Source organism: Carettochelys insculpta, chromosome 31 (genome assembly GCF_033958435.1).
Source record: "Carettochelys insculpta isolate YL-2023 chromosome 31, ASM3395843v1, whole genome shotgun sequence".
Classification (NCBI taxonomy): domain Eukaryota; kingdom Metazoa; phylum Chordata; order Testudines; family Carettochelyidae; genus Carettochelys; species Carettochelys insculpta.
Window position 1 is genome coordinate 10,358,266 of NC_134167.1, and position 18,683 is coordinate 10,376,948.

Genomic DNA, 18,683 nt, shown 5'->3' on the forward strand with positions numbered 1-18,683 from the left:
CTGAGTCTTTATGCTTGGCGCTAGAGCACTCCAAAGGGACTCTAAGCAGAGATTTTGCCCACAGACAGCTGTAGTGAGTTGCCCAAGGTCACATGATGAACTCAAGGTGGAGCTAGGGGATTAGAACTTGGAAGTTATATAGCAATGCTCTCAGTTCAATAATGCAAGCCCAAGGCAACGTTGCCTCGCTAAGTTCATAGGCAGTCAGACAGTATGATGAAGAGTAAAAGGAAAGCAGAAGTACATATGCATGAAGAGCAACAGAACTGAAGGCCTTAGTATTTCTTGAGTCACTGCAGTGCTGTCTCAGCATGCAATGGTACGAGCAGTTCACCTGAGATGCCAGGGGTGTTCTCTGCTGAGACAACATTCCAGCTGTGACACAAAAATAAATTGCCAGCCTACCTCAACCATATTTCTGTTCCACCCAGGGTTACAAGGTTGCTGTCATGTGGATTCCATGACTTCTTGATCTCCTTTATGCCAGTTCAAATCCAAAATCTGCAGAAGTCACTGAAGTTACTACATTTTTACATTGGGGTAACTCATCAGAAATGGGCATCAGAGCCACACGCACAAAAAACTTCATGACTCGAGACAAGTTAGACTCCAGGCTTGGGCATTTCTATCTGGAGCAAACTTCATTGAAAGACACAGGAGCTGGGATGTTCAGTAGTCATCCCTGCAGGCTCTTAAACAAAGTCAATAAAACTCCTAGGAAGCTTTTTAAATTCCCACCCACAGTACCCTGATTTGCTGATGATGAGAATGATACAATACAGAAGACCCACGACTTACATCGGAGTTGCGTTCTGGCAATTCCTGCATAAGTCAAATTTCCTATCCAAGGTGAGGGAGCCAGGAAACTGACCAGGGCACCAGTGCTGGTCAGTTTTCTGACTCCAGTGAGTAGAGGGGAGCCAGGGACCATGTGGCAGCCTGGCTCCCACAGTGAGGCAGGGAGCTGGGAACCAGGTGGCAGGCTGGCTCCAGGCTCTCCTCCTCGGGCAGGAGGCAGGAAACTGACCAGCACATCTTTGGTCAGTTCCCTGGCTCCAGCTAGCGGAGTGGCAGGGGCCGTTTCTCCCTAGCTTCTCCCAGATGGGGGAGTCAGGCAGGCAGACAGCCACCGAATGGCTTCAAGTTGCACTTAACTTACGTTAACGCAAGTTAAGCACAACTCAAAGTCATGTATTTTGGGGGGGGTTAAGAGTATCCTGAACTTCTACAGCAACTTTGATTTGTGGAGTCCGAAGCAATTTTCAGAAAACCAAGTAAGCCTAATGTGTTTGTGAGCTGTGTAAGGGCTGTGCAAAGGGAGCTTCTCAGGGGGATGAAGGCAGTAATTTAGGACACAACAGGAAAAAGCAGCCCATTCTGACTGAGACTTCAGGGAGACTTTTAGTTGGCCAGGTACAATGACCTATAGGGGAATTTTGCCAGCACACTGGGGTTAACGTCCCTATAGTTAGGAAAAGGGCTGTGGGTTTTCAAGGACCAAGCCATTACCATACAATTACTCCCATAACTCTGCCCACCCAAGGAACCAGCTATTACAGAGCAGAAAGTAATTTATGTCTGGTAGCCAATTTACTTCTCTCACCCCCAGAGCATGGGGGAATCAGGGAGGGAATCATCCTTTTCTGAGGGCTGAGTTCAGCATTGTCAAAGAAACAAAATGGCTTTTAGGACCTGAGTCCTGGGTCTGTATTTGACCCCACTGGATCCAAAAGCAGTGTGCTGATTCTGAGTGTGATCTGAGTTCTAGTCGGACCCACAAAACCACAACATCGCCAAACTAAGCAGCCCTCTGGGCAAAATAATCACACCCCATTATTGTCTAGCCCAGTTTCCTGTTTTTTTTAAATAAATACTTCTACATATATAAAGAAAATACACAAAGACCGTGCACGGTAGAGTCGGAAGCTGCTAAAGTTACACTGCAGGAGACACGGAACCAGCGCAAGGAAAACATTCTTATGGGCTTTTTTCGTGAACAAAATTGGTTAATCTTGGGTTCTGAGTTCCACTCACGCAGCAGGCCTGTCCCACAGTATTTACTTAAAATTGCAGCAAAGTGCATTAAAACAGTGTTAAAGATGAGCCACCAGCCCACAGAGAGAAAGTAAAGCACAGGGATTCAGTTAAGACTGAGGATAAGTCTATGCAGAAGATCGATCAAGTCAGGATCGATCTTCCGATGTTTGATTTCACGTGCCTGGTAAAGCTGCGTGAAATTGAACTATCTGGGGTCGGCAGTCAGCCCCTGTACTCCTTGATATTGCGAGGGGTAAGGGAGATCAATGGGAGAGTTTCCCCCATCAACCCCTCTCTGTGAAGATGACCTGGTAAGTCAGTTGTAGATCAGTTCATTCAAGGTATGCAATTGCCATAGCTATAACTGCCTATTTGCAATTGACTTACCTGACTAGTGTAGACCAAGCCTGAGGCCTGCTTGGCATTCTGAGTTCAGACACCCCTGCTGCTTCCTCATATGCTACCCCATGCTTAGCCAGTATTACAGCAGCAGTGATGATCTTTCCTAAAAGACAATGCAATAGTTCAGAGTTATGGCCCAGGTTTACTTGTATCTGGGGCAGGTCTTATAAATAACAGGCCTGATTCTCTACTGCCCTAAACCTAACAGGCCCCCATTTAGTGCTCAGCAAAAAGGGTGGGAAATGCCACCAGATCAGAATGGCAGTGTCTCACCCAATGATGGCACTGAGGTATGGGTATATCTTCAAAGTCTCTTCAAGCTCTCGCATCGATACCAGCTTAAAGTTCCCTCACTAGTGCTGATCAAGCTAGCAGGCTAAACATAGAAAGTATCCTTGGCTGTGTGAGGGATTAGCTGGCCTGAGTATGTGTTTAGTGCCCAGATAGATCTGGACTCAGGGCATTTAGCTCCTTCTGTCACTTGTGCTTCTTTCTATTTTTAACATGCTAGTGCCATGAGATCTAGTGAGTGTATCTCCACAAGCTGGGGTTTATGCTTCCAGTTTAATATACAGACCTAACCTAAGGCTACACCTGTACTATGAAGCTAAATGATAAGAATGTCCATACTGAGTCAGAACAAATGTCCATCTAGCCCAGTGTCCTGTCTTCCAACAGTGGCCAATGCCAGAGGCCCCAGAGGGAGTGAACACAACAGACAATCAAGTGATTGATAATCCTGTTACCCCCTTCTCCAGATCATTTTTAAATAGGCTGAATAGTATTGGTCTGCGTATGGACCCCTGGGGGACATCATTCACCATTCTGAAAACTGAACATTTATTCCTACTCTGTGTTTCCTATCTTTTAACCAGTTATCAGTCCATGAGAGGACCTTCTCTCTTATCCTATGATAGCATATTTTGCTTAGGAGCCTTTGGTGGAAGGCCTTGTCAAAGGCTTTCTGGAAATCTATGTGCACTATAGCCATTGGATCACCTTTGTCCACATGCTTTTTGACCCCCTTCAAAGAATTCTTGTAGATCGGTGACAGCAACAAAGGGTCCTGTGGCACCTTATAGGCTAACAAAAGTTTTGAACATGAGCTTTCGTGAGCACAGACTCACTTCATCAGATGCTGGTCATGGAAATCTGCAGGGCCAGGTATAAATAAGCCAGAGCAAGGCTGGGGATAACAAGGTTAGCTCAGTCAGGAAGGGGGAGGCTTACTATCAGCAGCTGATCTGCAGGTGTGAACACCAAGGGAGGGGAAGCTGCTTTTGTATTTAGCCAGCCATTCACAGTCTTTGTTTAAGCCTGAGCTGAGGGTGTCGAATTTGCAGATGAATTGTAGCTCAGCAATTTCTCTTTGGAGGCTGGTCCTGAAATTTTTTTGCTGTAGGATAGCTACTTTTAAGTCTGCTACTGTGTGGCCCGGGAGGTTGAAGTGCTCTCCTATGGGTTTTTGTATATTGCTATTTCTGATATCTGATTTGTGTGCATTTATTCTTTTACGTAGAGACTGTCCAGTTTGTCCGATGTATATAGCAGAGGGGCATTGCTGGCACATGATGTAGATTGGTGAGGCATGATTTCCCTTTTCAAAAGCCATATTGTCTTTTCCCCCAACAAATTATGTTCATCTAAGTGTTTTTGCAATTCTATTCCTTACTATAGTTTTAATCAATTTGCCCAGTAATTAAGTTAGACTTACCAGCCTGTAAAGGCCAGGATCACCTCTAGAGACCTTTTAAAAGATTTGCATCACATTAGCTATTCTCCAGTCATGTGGCAAAAAAGCTGATTTAAAGGACAGGTTACAAACCTTAGTTAGTAGTTCCACAATTTCACATTTAAGTTCTTTCTGTTTGAAGCTATTTTGCATCAGTTCCCTCCCCACAAACACCACAGTCCATCATATACCATCTTGCAGCCTTTCCAATCTGCCATCAGGACATAAAATGGAACACTTGATTTCTGATTCACTGTGGGTACATGCACATCCACTCAAAGGCATTGAAATTAAAGAGACAAACCCAGCAGTTGAAATAAAGAAATAGCATCTGGCTGCCTGTTCCAGTGCAACAAATCAAGCACTTATGCATTTAAAAGCCATGGCCTGATTGCCAAAGGTGCTAAGCACACTCTCCTCCCATTGGACCAGACTGTTCTCAGTGGCAACCTGGTACCATATAGGGTTATATAGTCGAATCTCATCAGATAGGGTTCACAGCCACTGACCCCTTGCATAAATGAAATTAAAAGGTACAGGGCCCCAGAGCATGAGAGCCAGTTGCAGACTGTCCAGTCACATTTAAAGAATGCAAAGCATGTGGACTGGAGGGATGTTTGATGCAATACTTCCAGGTAGTCTTCTGACCCTTGGTTTTTGAGGTTCTGGGGTCTCTAGTGTTTAGGGCCAAGGACTGAGTCAGGACTACAGGTTGAACCTCTCTAATCTGGAAATCTCTTGTCTGGCAATATCCATAATTCAGCATGATTTTAGTTAGCAGGATGACCACTTATCAGGATATGACCAAGTTTCCTGTGGTCCCATAAAGTTTGTTTATTGCCAGCACTCCTGGCTCTCAGTGTTCTGTGCTGTTATTTAACTGTAATTTACCACTAAATGTCTTCTAAGAGCCCAGTAAGCAGTGGAAGTGTTGGTAATGCTGCTAGAAACTATTTAAAAATTCTCTTGTTTGGCACCAGTCAGTTTCTGAGTATGCCAGATGAGAGAGATTCAATTTGTGCTAGATTCTAATCTGCCTTTTTCAGCACCATGATGTGATAGTATGACTAAACTGTGTATACTCCTTCTATTATGGATTACTTGTCTGTAAAATGGGTATAATAAGTCTGCCCCATAGCAAAAAGATCATGCAATGCTCCTTATGTAGTTGCCCCAAATCTCACCACATCCCTGTGGTTTGGAACTACTTCCATCTGCTTGTCATTGTTCTGTTTGGCATCTCTTCACCAGCACTAACATTTAATTTTCCAAAGGAAAGAGAAAAACAAAGAAAAGCAAAACACTCCCCATGCCTGCACACCAATACCCAAAACCGAAAAGAAACCCTGGGCTCAGCAACCCTCCAGTGTCTCTTTGTATGAGTTCATTACTGGAAGAAGGAACCTGTAATATGATAACTTGGATTCTGACAGTAGAGAATTTATTGTGGGATCTGTCACAGGTGGAAATTATTAGAAAAAGCTAAACAACTTAGAGGGCAAAGGTTTTGTTTAAAGTGCATAACAAACTGTAACTTAGCACCATTTTTATAGTGGAGCTATGAAGCGGTTTCTGGCTTCACATGAGCAGCAGGCAGAGGAGACATTCTATTAGCAGTGTGTGTCTTTCAGGAAGAAACGAGTTTGGATAAATAATACTCCTTCTCCTGCGTGGTTGGTAAACGTTTAACAGCAAGGCATGAGTGAAAAATATTTGACACAGATGCAAGATGCAAAATCCAGATTTCGAGTATGAGTGGTGGGGAGGTGGTTCTGGAGTTTTGTATCAGCCAGAGGTAGAAGGGACCTTGGTAAAGTTCTCACCCAGAAGGAGGAAACTGGAAGCCTGGACCATTGTTGCCAGCTCTTGAGATTTTATCATGAGTTGTGTAATATTTGGTGTTTTTTTGCTTAAAGCCCCAGCTGCTGGAGTCAGGTGATTGCAAGAGAATTTCAGCTTTCATTTAAAAAAAAGCCCTAGGGGTTCTTTGTTATTTGCTGACATTCCAATCACTGGTGCCTCAACCCTGCCCAACATTCATGTCTAAGGCCGTTCCAAATTCACACCCCTGGAAAATGTGTCACCCATAGTGAAATCTGGTCTTTGTGTACTTTCATTTGATACTATAAGGTAAAAATATACAAAAGTGTACCCCTACTTTTGTGCTCCTGCTGCAGCGGCACTGCCTTCCGAGCTGGGCACCTGGCCAGCAGCCACTGCTTTCCAGTGGCCTAGCTCAGAAGACAGCACCAAAGGAAGGATGGCAATACCATGACATCCCCCCACAATAGATCTGCACCTCCCTTTTGGGTTGGGACCCCAGGTTTGAGAAACACAGTCTTAAGAGCTTTACATGTTTATATGTTGCTATTTTTAAAGACATATTCACGTTTTGTTATAACACTCTGAAATTTAAGATTTAAATATTGGAAGCCCATGAAATTCAAGATTTTTAAAATGCTATTACTGTGAAATTTATGAAAGTGGACCATGAATTTGGTAGGGCTGCATTCATGTCCCTTCACAGGATCTTGCATGCTGGCCACAGGCACATGCTGGCTGCATTAGAGTCAGCCACCAGTGATTGCAAGGGTGTCTGTCCATGGGCACACTTTCACATTACCATGTGGACTGGTGGCACGGAAGTGGGGTTGGTCCATCCAGAACTAGTCAACTTGTGTTTACTCCTGCCTGGTTCACTCCAAACAAGAAACCTTTCAGGTGTCTCAGAACAGGCAAACAAGCATTGGGTTGAGAATCTACTGACTCCAGCTAGGCACCCAATAAAATGAATGTAGTCAGCTGATTTGTGAGTAGGAATAGCACCGCAGCTGCCAGCATGGCCCTCAGCTGTGTTATCATTGCCAGCAGTGTTTCCTGTAAGCTGAACACTTGAGCAGCCACCCAAGATGAATTCAGATGCCTCCCAGCTGATTAGCAGAGCACACACAGCTGGCACCACCCAGTAGTACGTGTTTCTACTGGTGGTGCACATTTGCCACATGTCTTGGTGCACACTGCAAAATTTATTCCTCACATGGATGGGACAAATTCAAGGGAACAATGATCGCCATGCTCAGTCACGCTTTTGTTTTTCTTTTAGGGCCGCTGCATCAATTTTACCCGCGTGAAGAATGCCGAGGCACTGCCGAAATACCAACTCAACAACGCCCATGCACCCTCCTCTCCACCCCCTGCCCCGATTTACCACCCTCCACACCCTGCCCCCATCTACACACCACCTCCTCCCAGTTCACCCACCCCTCCCACCCCTTCCCCATCCTCCACACTCCCTCCACTTCCCCCACCTCCCCAGGCCCCAGCCCCCAACCGAGTCCCTCCCCCATCTCGGCCCCCACCTCGCCCTTCTGTCTAGGGGCTCAGCCATGTCCCTCTCTCTTCCAGAAGCATTCGGGGGGGGGGGTCTTTCAGCGGTACTGTAACAAACCTGTCCAGGGGGGAGGGTTAGAGGAGGCCTTTACATTCTGAAATGGGTGACAATAGAACAAACCACTTACTTGTCTTTTCAGCTATCGCTATATAATCCCACAGTGCATCAGGGTCCCCAAACCAGAAAGCAGAGAAAATCCCAGGGGCTTCAAAAATGAGCCCACAGCAGAAATCTAATTCACTAACCGCGGTTTCAGCATGGTCCTTGGCCACTCGCCCTCTGTGACTTGCCCCACTGATCCCAGAAGAAATTGGAAACAAGAGCTGTCTCTGAGAAAATGCAGAGACTGCAGGGCAATCCTCCACCATGAAGGGCACAGCCAAAAGCTTCCAGCAGATCCTGCGGCTCTCACAATGGGCTACTTTGCCATGACCACGTGAGTTCTCGCCTTGATGCAGCACTTCTGATTATAATGGCTAATTTCTCACCAGGGGAATATAATGAGGAGTGTTAGACCTTTCATTATCAAGCTAACAAAAAAAAAAAAAAAGAAAAAAAGCAGCCACCCCAAAGGACTTTGTTTTGGAGAATGAATGAGGCCATCATCCTTTAACTCCCAGGAGGATGTTGGAGTAGGTGTCCAGCATATGGATTTGTGTATGTTGTTATGTGGAAATGTGAGTGAATGAGACAGAAGCACCACTAAAAAAATGAATGACATGTAGTATAACAATAACAATAACAAAAAAAACCCAAACTCACAGGAGGACTCCAACTCCACACTGGAAGGCAAAGAGCTAATGAAAGATCAGCTTTGAAAGTGCTCAGCAGACAGTGGGAGTCAGGAGATCCTGAGCAGAGGGACCTGTGGAAAAGGAGGTTGAAAGAAGAGTCATTGCAGTACCCTTAAGGTAACTGGACTGTGTGACAAGTCCAGCAGTGCAGTTGAGTGAGCGTTTTAAACTGAAGCTTTCCAGAACAGCTGAAGTATGAACAAATGGTTGCTTCTATCAAAGCCTTTTAAAATTGCAATCCCCTTAGGCTGCCTAAATTCTGTTGTTGTTGTCAGTTTCACATAACCTCACAGCTGCTTTTTTTGATTGTAAATTGCCTCCTTCCCTTCTACCAACTTCTCCACTTTGATTTTTGTTTTCCTTTCCTGAATCAGCAGCAAGCATCTCCCGTATGCTTTGTCCAAGGGATATAGTGCAACTTCGCCTTCTTCTTGTCACTTCCATGATCAGTTGTTGGCCAAGGCCGAGTCATGAACAGAGTTGCCTGTGGCAGGAGTCAGTCTTCCAAGAAGTGCACTGGCTGCATTTCACCCTGTTTTTTCCTTTTGTTTTCCTGTGGGAATCCCCCCCCCCATTGTTGACAATAGTGCGTGTATACATGTTTTAGCCTACAGTAAACCTCCTGAGCACCTGCCTTTGTAACACAGTGCTAGAACTAGACCAGACCATTTAGCATTAAAATCAAACCTCCACCTCCCTAGTTTACTTTTACAGTCCTCTCTCATGAAAGGAATATCCCCCTGGAAACTGCCAAGTCATGAAGAAGAATCATCTTTCTAGCTACAGTTCTATGACTATCTAAGGGTTATCATACTACATAATGTGGTTAGACCAACAGAGATACTAAGTAGTAACCCCAGTGCAGTCGGAAATAATGCTTTTGTAAGGGAAGGGACAGGACAAGAAAGAAGAAAGGAGCAGACAGAAAGATAAAGACCCAGTCAGGCAACAAACTGGGATATCTTCCTGCAGGGACCTTTATTAACTGTCCCTGTCTATCAGACTCAGTTGGCACTCATCAAACCTTTGGTCAGTGCATCATGTCATACTGAGTGAGCGATTTCATACAGGGACTACAATGGCTTTGAGGTCTCGTTCTACAGTCGTGTGTGGGCAGTAAAGGGCCAGCATATCCACCACCACAGCTGTTTTGTCTGCAGGGAGTACAAAGCCATCCCTTCTACGAGCAGACATGGCACATTTGACATTCACTGGGTGAGATGCTGCTCAGCACATAGCAGGTACAGACCAGGGTCAGTTCAACAAGATGAACTGAGGATTGTCCAGTGGGATGGGAAAGCTTGGAAAGTCCTGGAGAAGGCTCAGTTGGACTTCCTCTTTGGGTGAAAGACATCTCATTAAATAGCTGAAGATGGAAAGTTTAATAACTGGGAATAGCGTAATACTGTTCTGCAGGATTGCTAAGTATTTCTGTTAATCAATATGCTCAGTGGTACAAGAAGTTTTGAACGAAAACTATTGTTTAACCAGATGACATTAAGAATTGTTTATTTCCTGTTAATCAGTAAATCAGAACAACTGCTGGGGAGAAATAAACAGGTTTAATATGCTAGGCCTAAAAGCAATGTTTTGAGATTCCTATAAAAATTCTTTACCGCAGTTTAACAGAAAAAAACAAAAAACAAACTTAAAAAGAGTAAAAGAAAAATTTGATCAGGCCTGAAAAATTCATTTTAATTTATCCCCGTACTACAATTCTTCTCATGGGTAAAAGCCAAACTCCAAATTGTTGTTGTATATATTGTTTTTGCATGCTTACCATATGTGAGATGGAAGCATTTCCTATCCAGTGTGGATAAAAGAACATTTTTCAAGTTGTAGTAAATTATTATAAAGCCAATGATATTTCATGGCATGTTATTGTATCAAGCTGTGCTTGTTGTATTTTTGTTCTTTATGTTCGTATTGCTTTTTATAAATGTACAAATATTTCCTGTAATGACGAGTACCTGCTCTGCATAGCATTAATTGAACTACAAGGACTAGGAGCTGTATGCTCACCTCGATCCATTGAATGAGAATCATGCACATGACTATAGAGGAGTGTAAGGCTATACTGCAGTGGACATGTGTAGAAGTGTATCACCTGGTGATAAGCAGATGCCTATTGATGGTGCACATTCACACATGCCTCAGTGCAACTAAAAATTATTCTGCACCCAGATGGAAAATATCCTGATATGGATGGGAATACCAGAAGGAACATTGCACACAGGTAATCTAAGTTACTTGTTTTCAGTAGACCCTGAGCATGTAAATTGAACTCAGCAAAACCAGAGCAGAGGTTGGCAAGCAGAATATCCCTCCAGGGTTGTATTTGAAATGAACCTGTGTGTGCACAGTTAGTACAAGTCTGGTTCCTGGTGCTAAACCACTGAGGACATTTGGAGTTCTGCAATTGACTTCAGCAGACACGGGATCATGGCCATATTTTCTGGGGATGCAACAGATATCGAATTAAACTGGAAAGTGCACAGCAGAAAAGCTGACTGCAGGCAGATGCCCATTTGTGTGTTCTGAAGAGGTTTTCAGCGGGTGCAAAACATCTAGCTGCACTGTTCTTTGCAGACATGTGCTTCGTTAAATGTGTTGCCCTCACTTTCCAATGAGTTGGTCCTACCTGACAAAGTTCTGAGACGCACTTTCCTAAAGGGGAGAAGATTTCTCAGAGCACAGGGCTTTTTTATCTCTAGCAGCCTGCCTAGAAGTTGGAGGCAGGCACACCAGTTGCAAGAAGGAAGGGTTTAGAGAAGGCATTGGCAAGTCAGTCTGTGTGCATGTGACTGGAATGCTAGCTGCAGTTTCGGCATCTTTGTGAACCATTTTAGTTTTACAGGCCTGGAGTCCTTGTGTGTGTTATCCAGCATATGATATATGAAACAAAATCTACAAGACAAATGCATTAAGAGGATTCACTGGCAGAAAGCTGAGGCTTGACAAATGCAGGCTAAAAATTAGGCACAGGTTTTTAACACTGAAGGTAAATAACCAATGGAACAGTTTGCTTAGGGATATGCTAGATTCTCCATCACTAGAAGCCCCCAAACTGATGGGTGCCTTTCCTAATGTTCTGCTGTAGCTCAACTAGAAATGATAGGTTGGATGCAGAAGTGAGTGAATGAAATTCTGCTGCCAGTGTTATACAGGAGGTCAAGTCGCCTTCTGGCCTTAGAACCCGTGACTCTGTGAAAGGCCAGGCCACAGGAAACCATCAGTGTAGCTACGCTCATCTCTTTCATTGTCTTGCATTTGTTTGAAGAAAGAGAAAAGAATAACTAAGGTGTGGGAAGTGGAGAAAGAGTTGGGAGCGGGAAGTGAAGGCACCTTTGCCAAATTCGGAATCTGAATGAAAAATAAGATCCAAAAGGACATATCTTCGGCTGGTGCATTATTTTGGGGAAGTTCTTTGGCCTGTGTTATGGAGGAGATCAGACTAGACAATCACAGTGGTCCTTTCACGCCTCAGAATCTATGAATCTAGGGATGTGTTTACACTTGAAATGCTACAGTGGCCCTTCCTATGCTGATGGGAGGGGTTCTCCCATCAAGGTAGGTAATCCACCTCCCAGAGAGGCAATAGTTAGGTTGATGGGAACATTCTTCTGCCCACCTAGCTCTGTCTACACTAGGGCGAGGTTGATTTAACTACCTTGCTGCAGGGTGTGGATTTTTGATGCACCTGTTTAATGGAGCTGAGTCAACCGAACTTTGTCGTGTTGACCAGTCTTATGAAACTTTAGGCAACCAGGGTTGACATTGGCCCTAATTTTACATTGCCTTCCAGAGTCAATTAATGCTATGCAAACAAGGTGGAATGAACTGGTGTACAGACATACAGTCCCCTATGTATCCTCTCCCTTTAGAACGTTCCTGTTGTACATGTTACAAGGCTGTCACTCTAAGCTAGCCATTGGAAGGCAAAAGTTCATTACAGAACAAAAGGAAAGAGCTGAACTGTGAAACAACTGCTTTCTAATTTCAACAGGAATTAGGTTTTCATGTTTTGTATCACTTTTACCCCTTGCACATGCACAAATAAAGCAGTGATAGAATTGGTCTCGATGGCAATGAACATCTCTGAGTGATTTGCTCTGAATAGGACATTCAGGTCTTAGCCTTATATTATTCATCATTCGTGTACATTTGTTATATTCAATGCTGTCTGCCGATCTGTGTCCAACAGCCTGAAAGGAATAAGCAGTAGCCTTTGGCAAGGATGATGGATGTGTCTTAATGCAGAAAATTTACAAGCTGCTGATCACTGTAATTTAAATCCTTTGTCCAAATTAACTTCCGGATTCTCCTACTGCTCCACGTAGCATCAAAACATCTTCTGCCATCATTCACGTTAACGGGCATTAAGGGACTTTGCAGTGTTCGAGTCAAGGATGCTGCTAATAGGTGCCAGTGATGCAGCAGTGGAAAGGAAACATGTTTTGTTTTCTGATATTAACCTTTGTATTTTGATACTGACTTCAGCATGTCTATCCGAGGCCTCGTTGGAAGAAGAGAGTTCAGTCGGGTTTCCATGATGATGTTCTACTCCCTGTGTTTGTTGCGTGTGTTGTTTGTTAAATTCAGTCATTACTCTTGCTGATCTTGATGTTATTAATAAAGAACTACACTAATTTGTGCCTGCCGCCGTGTGTTTTATTTACTAGACAAAGGCAAGTACGCTGGGAGAAAAGCGGGAGAATGGACTCTATGTAAAACTGCCCTTTCCTCAGCATGGAATACCTGTGTCCTGCTCTTGTGAGTTTCTGAGGCATGTTCTACACTAGGCAGGTAAGTAGATTGCAGATATGCAATTCTAGCTATGGCAGTTGCATAGGTAGAATCAGCTTATCTGCAATTGACTTACCTGATCCTCCTCACTGGGTAAGGTCAACGTGAGTGTTTCTCTTCTCGACTTCCCTTACTCTTCATGATAGCAAGGAGCACAGGGTTTGACTGCCGACCCCGATAGGTTGATTTCGCTACCAAGCACATGAAATCAAACCCTGGAAGATCTACCTTGAGCAGGTCAATCTTCTAGGTAATGTAGACATGGCCTAATGGTCATTAGGTAAACCAGCTGTCATTGCACAGATATCAAACCCACACTGGCATGTCAGACAGCACTTGCTAATCACTAGTCCTCCCTTCTGGCATTCATTCTACTCATTTCGCCATCATTAATCCACCTGGATTTTGACGAGGGCTGTGTATTTCCTTCCCTGGAGGAAATGAAAGGACATAGAGGAAGATGAGTGCATAAGTGGCATGACCTAAGGCCCAGACTCAGCACAGCACTTAAGCACAGCTTAAATTCAAGGATGCTGTAGCATGCAATTGACTTCAACGAATAAGTCCACACTGCAAATGAAGGTGGGCTTCCCAACCTACTCTAGCTTTAATCAAGATACAAGGTAGTGTAGACATCATAATACTGATTTTAGCACGGGCCAGCAGCCCAAATGTGCACCCAGTCCCTGGTGGTGTTCCCTCTAATTTTTAACATCTATGGGCAGAATAATTTTTTTCTGTGCACCAAGGCCTGTGTGGATGTGCACCACCAACAGACACACATGCCTCCCGCTGTGGGTGCTCTGCTAATCAGCTGGGCAGCATTTGAACCCCTCCTGGGGGGCTGCCCAAACACACATAGTGAACACTGCTCCTGAGGACTGGCTGCTCTCCCTGAAATCTACAGATAATCAGGCCTTAGGTGTCTCATGTAGAGACTCAGAAATGGGGCACCCAAAATCAGTAGCCATCCCTGAAAACGTGGGTCCTGGCTAATCTTCCACAGCTTAGCCCCAACTTCCTTCACCATGTTAAACAGTAGGTTCACACTCAAAGTTTTTGCTGCTGGAGCTAACCTCCTGGTCCCTAGCTAGAGTAAGGTAAGGAAACGTGGGGAGAGTCACTCTGCTTAGGGTGTCTCGCTCTTCAGCTCAGAGCAAGGAGCCTTATTTTATGGGCGAGACAACAGAAAGTCACTACCATCTCCCCCACACCCAGCCACACAGGGCAGCACAAATGAAAGAAAAGAGGGTCATAGATAGGCCATTGTCCTAGCTGCAAATTTAGAAGAGCATTGCCCAAGATTCAAACATGCTCGGGTCTGATTGTAGCAGGGCTCTTGCCCTGGGGCTTTCATCTCTGCACCAAGGAGCAAGGCCAATAGGTGGGGACTTTGGAGGGAATGTGTTAGAAATTGTATGTGTGTCCTCAGAGGCTGAAGAGCACATGAAACACAACCACAAGGAACTGCAGGGTCTCCACTAAGTTCTGTCCCGCCTCTGCTTTAGAACCTTGTCCTACCCTAACCTGCCTCCTGGGGAAGATAGAGCTGCCCTCATTCTCAGGAACAAGTATGATTGAGAACATGATGTGTGGGGAGGCAGTGGGGCGAAAGCTTAAAAAAAGGTCTGATTTTCAGAGGGCTGCCTGCAAATCAAGCCCTGTGAAAGTGCTTCAGCTCAGGGACCCCGCAAATTACCTTTGAGGACCTGTGGCCCTGGCTGCCTGTGAAAGCATATACCAGGTCCCTGTACTTTGCAAGTTCAGCTTCTTGAGAGCCCGTGCTGATTACACACCTGTGTCTCTCAATTAGCTCAGCCGAGGAGCTGGGCGTGGAAGCTGCTCGGCGGGTTGAGCAGCTCTGGGCTGGCTGAGGGTACGTCAGAGGACTTGTGTGCAGGATTTTTTGGCTTTTAGCTGAATGTATCCGCCTGCAAAGAACTAACCGGCAGACAGACAGACAGACAGTCCTCGTTCTGCTTGGGGGTGACGTGGAGAACACAAGGCTGGAGCTTTCGGACGGAGGGCGTCTGAACGGTGAGTCCAGGTCATACTGCATCATTTCTAGTTTCCCAGAGCAGCTGAGAGTGCAATGAAAGGAGGTGCGCTTTTTCAAGATCCTCGAGTGGGAGACAGAATGGAGCCAGTAACCTCCGGTGTTAGGAGCAGGATTCATTATAGCAGATGAAACCATTAAGCCTTTGAGTCAAACGTCTGCCTCTAGCAGCAGGCATGCAGGAGGGCTAAACACACACACCTTCCCAGATGCACGCAAACTATACCAAAGCTCACTGCAATGAGTGGAAGGACTCCCATTGACTCCAATGGCATTGGCTTGAGCAATTGCCTGGTGATTCCCATGTGGGTGGGAAGCAGTAGTCCCTGTAAAATGAATGCTTGGATGGCTGCCCAGGAAAGATTCAGGTGCTGCCTAGCAGATTAGCAGAGCACCCACAGCCAGTAGCCTGTGTCTATACTGGTGGTGCACACCCCCATAGACCTCAGAGCACATAACAAACTTTATTCTCCCATGGATGATTTAAAAAAAAAAAGCAGGAACCCTCGTGGGAAGGGGAATATTTTTTCCCTAACCCCTGTGTTGCTCATCTAGGTTGGAGCATGAGCACTGGTTAAGCACATCCGAGCATGCAAATTGTCTGGAGCCATAGGAGCTGTGTAATTTGACCAGCCCTACCTCCTAACATCGGGGTGTGTGGATTCACCTTTGCTTTGGGGGTATAGTTAGCAGATGTGTCCTGAGTCATAAATATTACTTGCCCTTTTAAAAAAATCTTTTGGGATATTTGATAGTGACCTCAAGAATGGCTGAATTCAACACTGAGCAGGAAATGGTGATTTTTTTTTTTTCTTCTTCATTCTAACAGATCATGTGTATGGTTTGTAAAGAGAGAGACATGCTGAGTTCTAGATTCCTAGCTGTTGTTAGGAGCACAATAGAATCCTCTAGCTGGCTTTGAAATGCATTCAGCCTTTGCAATTTTTTTTTTTTTTTAAGACTGGGGTTTTTAAGTGGTGTCTATGATGCCTTTTCTCAAGAAATGTGTCTATACAACATTCATTAGAAACATTTGTTGTATTCTGGATGTGGAAGAATGACTGGAAATGTAAACAAGTTTCCCCAGCAGTGTGTGTGCGTGTGCGTGCACGTCTCATACATAATACACATGCATGCAAAAATTACACACACAAATTTGAAGAACAAAGTCAGACCTAATCAGAACTCACTGCTGCCAACATCTTGTCCAATGCACAGTTTATTTTTAAGTCAGGGTGGATTCTGCCCAAAAGAATCTGATCAAAAAAGGGGTGGTGGGGAGGGTGGGGGGCTGTGTTTGCTGCAAGATGAGCACTTGGGTGGCCACCCAGGAGAGATCCAGGTACTGCCCAGATGATTAGGGGAGGCCCCACAGCTGTCGTCATGTTTCTATTGGTGATGCACATCTGCACATGCCTTGGTGCATGTAACAAAATTATTTGTAATGGAAAAAATTACAGGGGCCCCTGGATAAGGAAGGGGGAAGTCTCTTGATTCAAGGATCAGCTGTACAGCTAACATTTCCCATTTCATTCTAAAGATGTTTTGTAAGTTCACTCTGAAACTGCACTATAACAGGGCTCACGGTATGAGATCTCCTGAGCTAAGTATGCCCAAGCCTGACTAGGAATTCCCAAAGCTTTTTACAGACTCATGAACTTTTGTAGCTCCCAAGGATACTTTGTGGTATTGCTATACCCCACCCATTCTACACACACAGATGCTAAGGCACATGGAAGTTCTGGGAAATGAATATAACACATGGCATAACTTCAATTCCTAATAGACTAGGAGAACTGTAGTTGGCAATATCAGACCCAGGATTTTTAGTGCTTGTATTATTCATGTTTTGTGTGTGTGTTGTCCCAGTATTACTTCAGGGAGATGAAATAACATGAAATCTGGTTTGGGTTATGGCAGTTCAGCTCCTAGTTGTAGACTTTCTTGGAAAGCAAAAAGCATAAAGCAGTACACTTTCCTGTTTGCATTCCTTTATCCTGATGAAGAGGCTATGTTGCTGAATCAATTCAAATGTCTTGCTAGTTGTGATGTGTAGAAGAGCTTCTCTGTAGGGGGAAATTGACTAACATAGGTAAAGCAGAAGAATTATTACGCTATGATGACCATAATCCCTGTACAGACAAACCCATAAATTCAAACAATTGTTTAAAAAATCATAGGAGAGAAAGGGCCTGGGAAGATGCATCCTTTTGTCCCCGTAGTTTAGATGCAGAACTTCAGCCCATGTGCCGTGTTCAGGCCAAACAGCAATAATGTTGTTTCTAAACAAAAATTGCTGGTTTATTTTCCCCCAGCTGTTTGTGAGACATTGGCTCTTTTTTCTAGACTATAATTTCACCTCTTACTGCTGCCAGGATTTCATTGGGTCTGTTGTGGTGTTAATGGGGTGTTAGGGCTCAGATTAGGTGTCTCTTTTATTTGTTTCAGGTTAAGATGATGATAAATTGTTGCTTGCCTCCATCTAGAAAGCCTCTCACTAGAAAGCTCCTGCTGCTCTTGAGGTGAAGGGGGACAGCCCCTCACCCACTGAAAGTGGCATGGTGCTGATGGTGCGGGAAGGGGTATGCTGCGGGTTGTGTGTAACCCCCTGTGCACTCCTTTTCCCCCCCAGCCCCGGCACATCACCTCTGACTGTACAGAGTAAGTACACAAATTGTGCTGCTTTAACTGGAGTTACCAAGTGGTTCAGTTTAAATACTGTCCTGGATAAGATGTGATTAAAACATAGGGAGATCTCAATGGTTAGAGCATTGGCCTTCTAAAGCCAGAGTTGTGAGTTTAGTCCTAGAGTGGGCCTTCAAGGTTAGATTTTTTTTTTTTTAAAATGGTCAGGGATGGTGCTAGGTCCTGCTGTGAAGGCAGGGGACTGGCCTTGATGACCTCTCAAGTCCCCTTCCAATTCCACAAGGGGTGGGTGGGGTGTGTGTGTGTGAGAGAGAGTTTTTAGTGAAGAAGAGAGGCTTTAAGTGAATTCAGGTATTGACAACAAAGACAGAAACGGTTGCAGGCAAATACGAGTAAAAATAGGAATCTGCAAGCCAAAAACTTAACAAAGCAAGTTTTTGTTCAAGGCTGCTTTTTTTTTTTTTTTTTTTTTTTTTAAATGTCTCTTTTCGTCCCCAGTCATCCAGCAAGGTTGTCTCTCTCTTTCCTTGGTCACAGTCTCACTCAGAGGGCCAAAAGTGGGGCTGGCATTGGTTCCTCTAGGTGAAAGAGAACTTGAATAACACAGCTGGAAGCAAAGATTATGCCAACAATAAAGGTGATGACAAGGGGTCTGGTGATGAGTGTACATTCTGTGTTTTCTTCTCTCTCTTGTTTGCTGAAATGCAAATTTGCTTTGTCTGGGCCATTTCATTCCCCTGCTATTTCGAGGATTCAGTTTCCTACTTATCTGTACATCAAGGTAAATAAACACAATTACCTTTTCCTAGGCAGTACTGT

The 18,683-nt window shown here is 44.5% G+C and overlaps 1 protein-coding gene and 1 long non-coding RNA gene across 2 annotated transcripts in view; both read left to right on the top strand.

Annotated features, from left to right (window-relative positions):
* ANTXR1 (ANTXR cell adhesion molecule 1) overlaps positions 1 to 7,577 on the top strand; it is a 155,800-nt gene extending 148,223 nt beyond the window's left edge. Inside the window, exon 18 of the mRNA XM_074981686.1 lies at positions 7,275 to 7,577. Coding sequence (XP_074837787.1) covers positions 7,275 to 7,547 — 273 coding nt within the window. The 3' untranslated portion in view covers positions 7,548 to 7,577. The remainder of the gene's footprint in view (positions 1 to 7,274) is intronic.
* An 85-nt stretch (positions 7,578 to 7,662) lies between these two features.
* On the top strand, positions 7,663 to 13,005 carry LOC142004173 (uncharacterized). Its single transcript, XR_012642941.1, has 2 exons — positions 7,663 to 7,998; positions 8,734 to 13,005. It is a non-coding gene; the product is annotated as an uncharacterized LOC142004173 (long non-coding RNA).
* Positions 13,006 to 18,683: the final 5,678 nt, after the last annotated feature.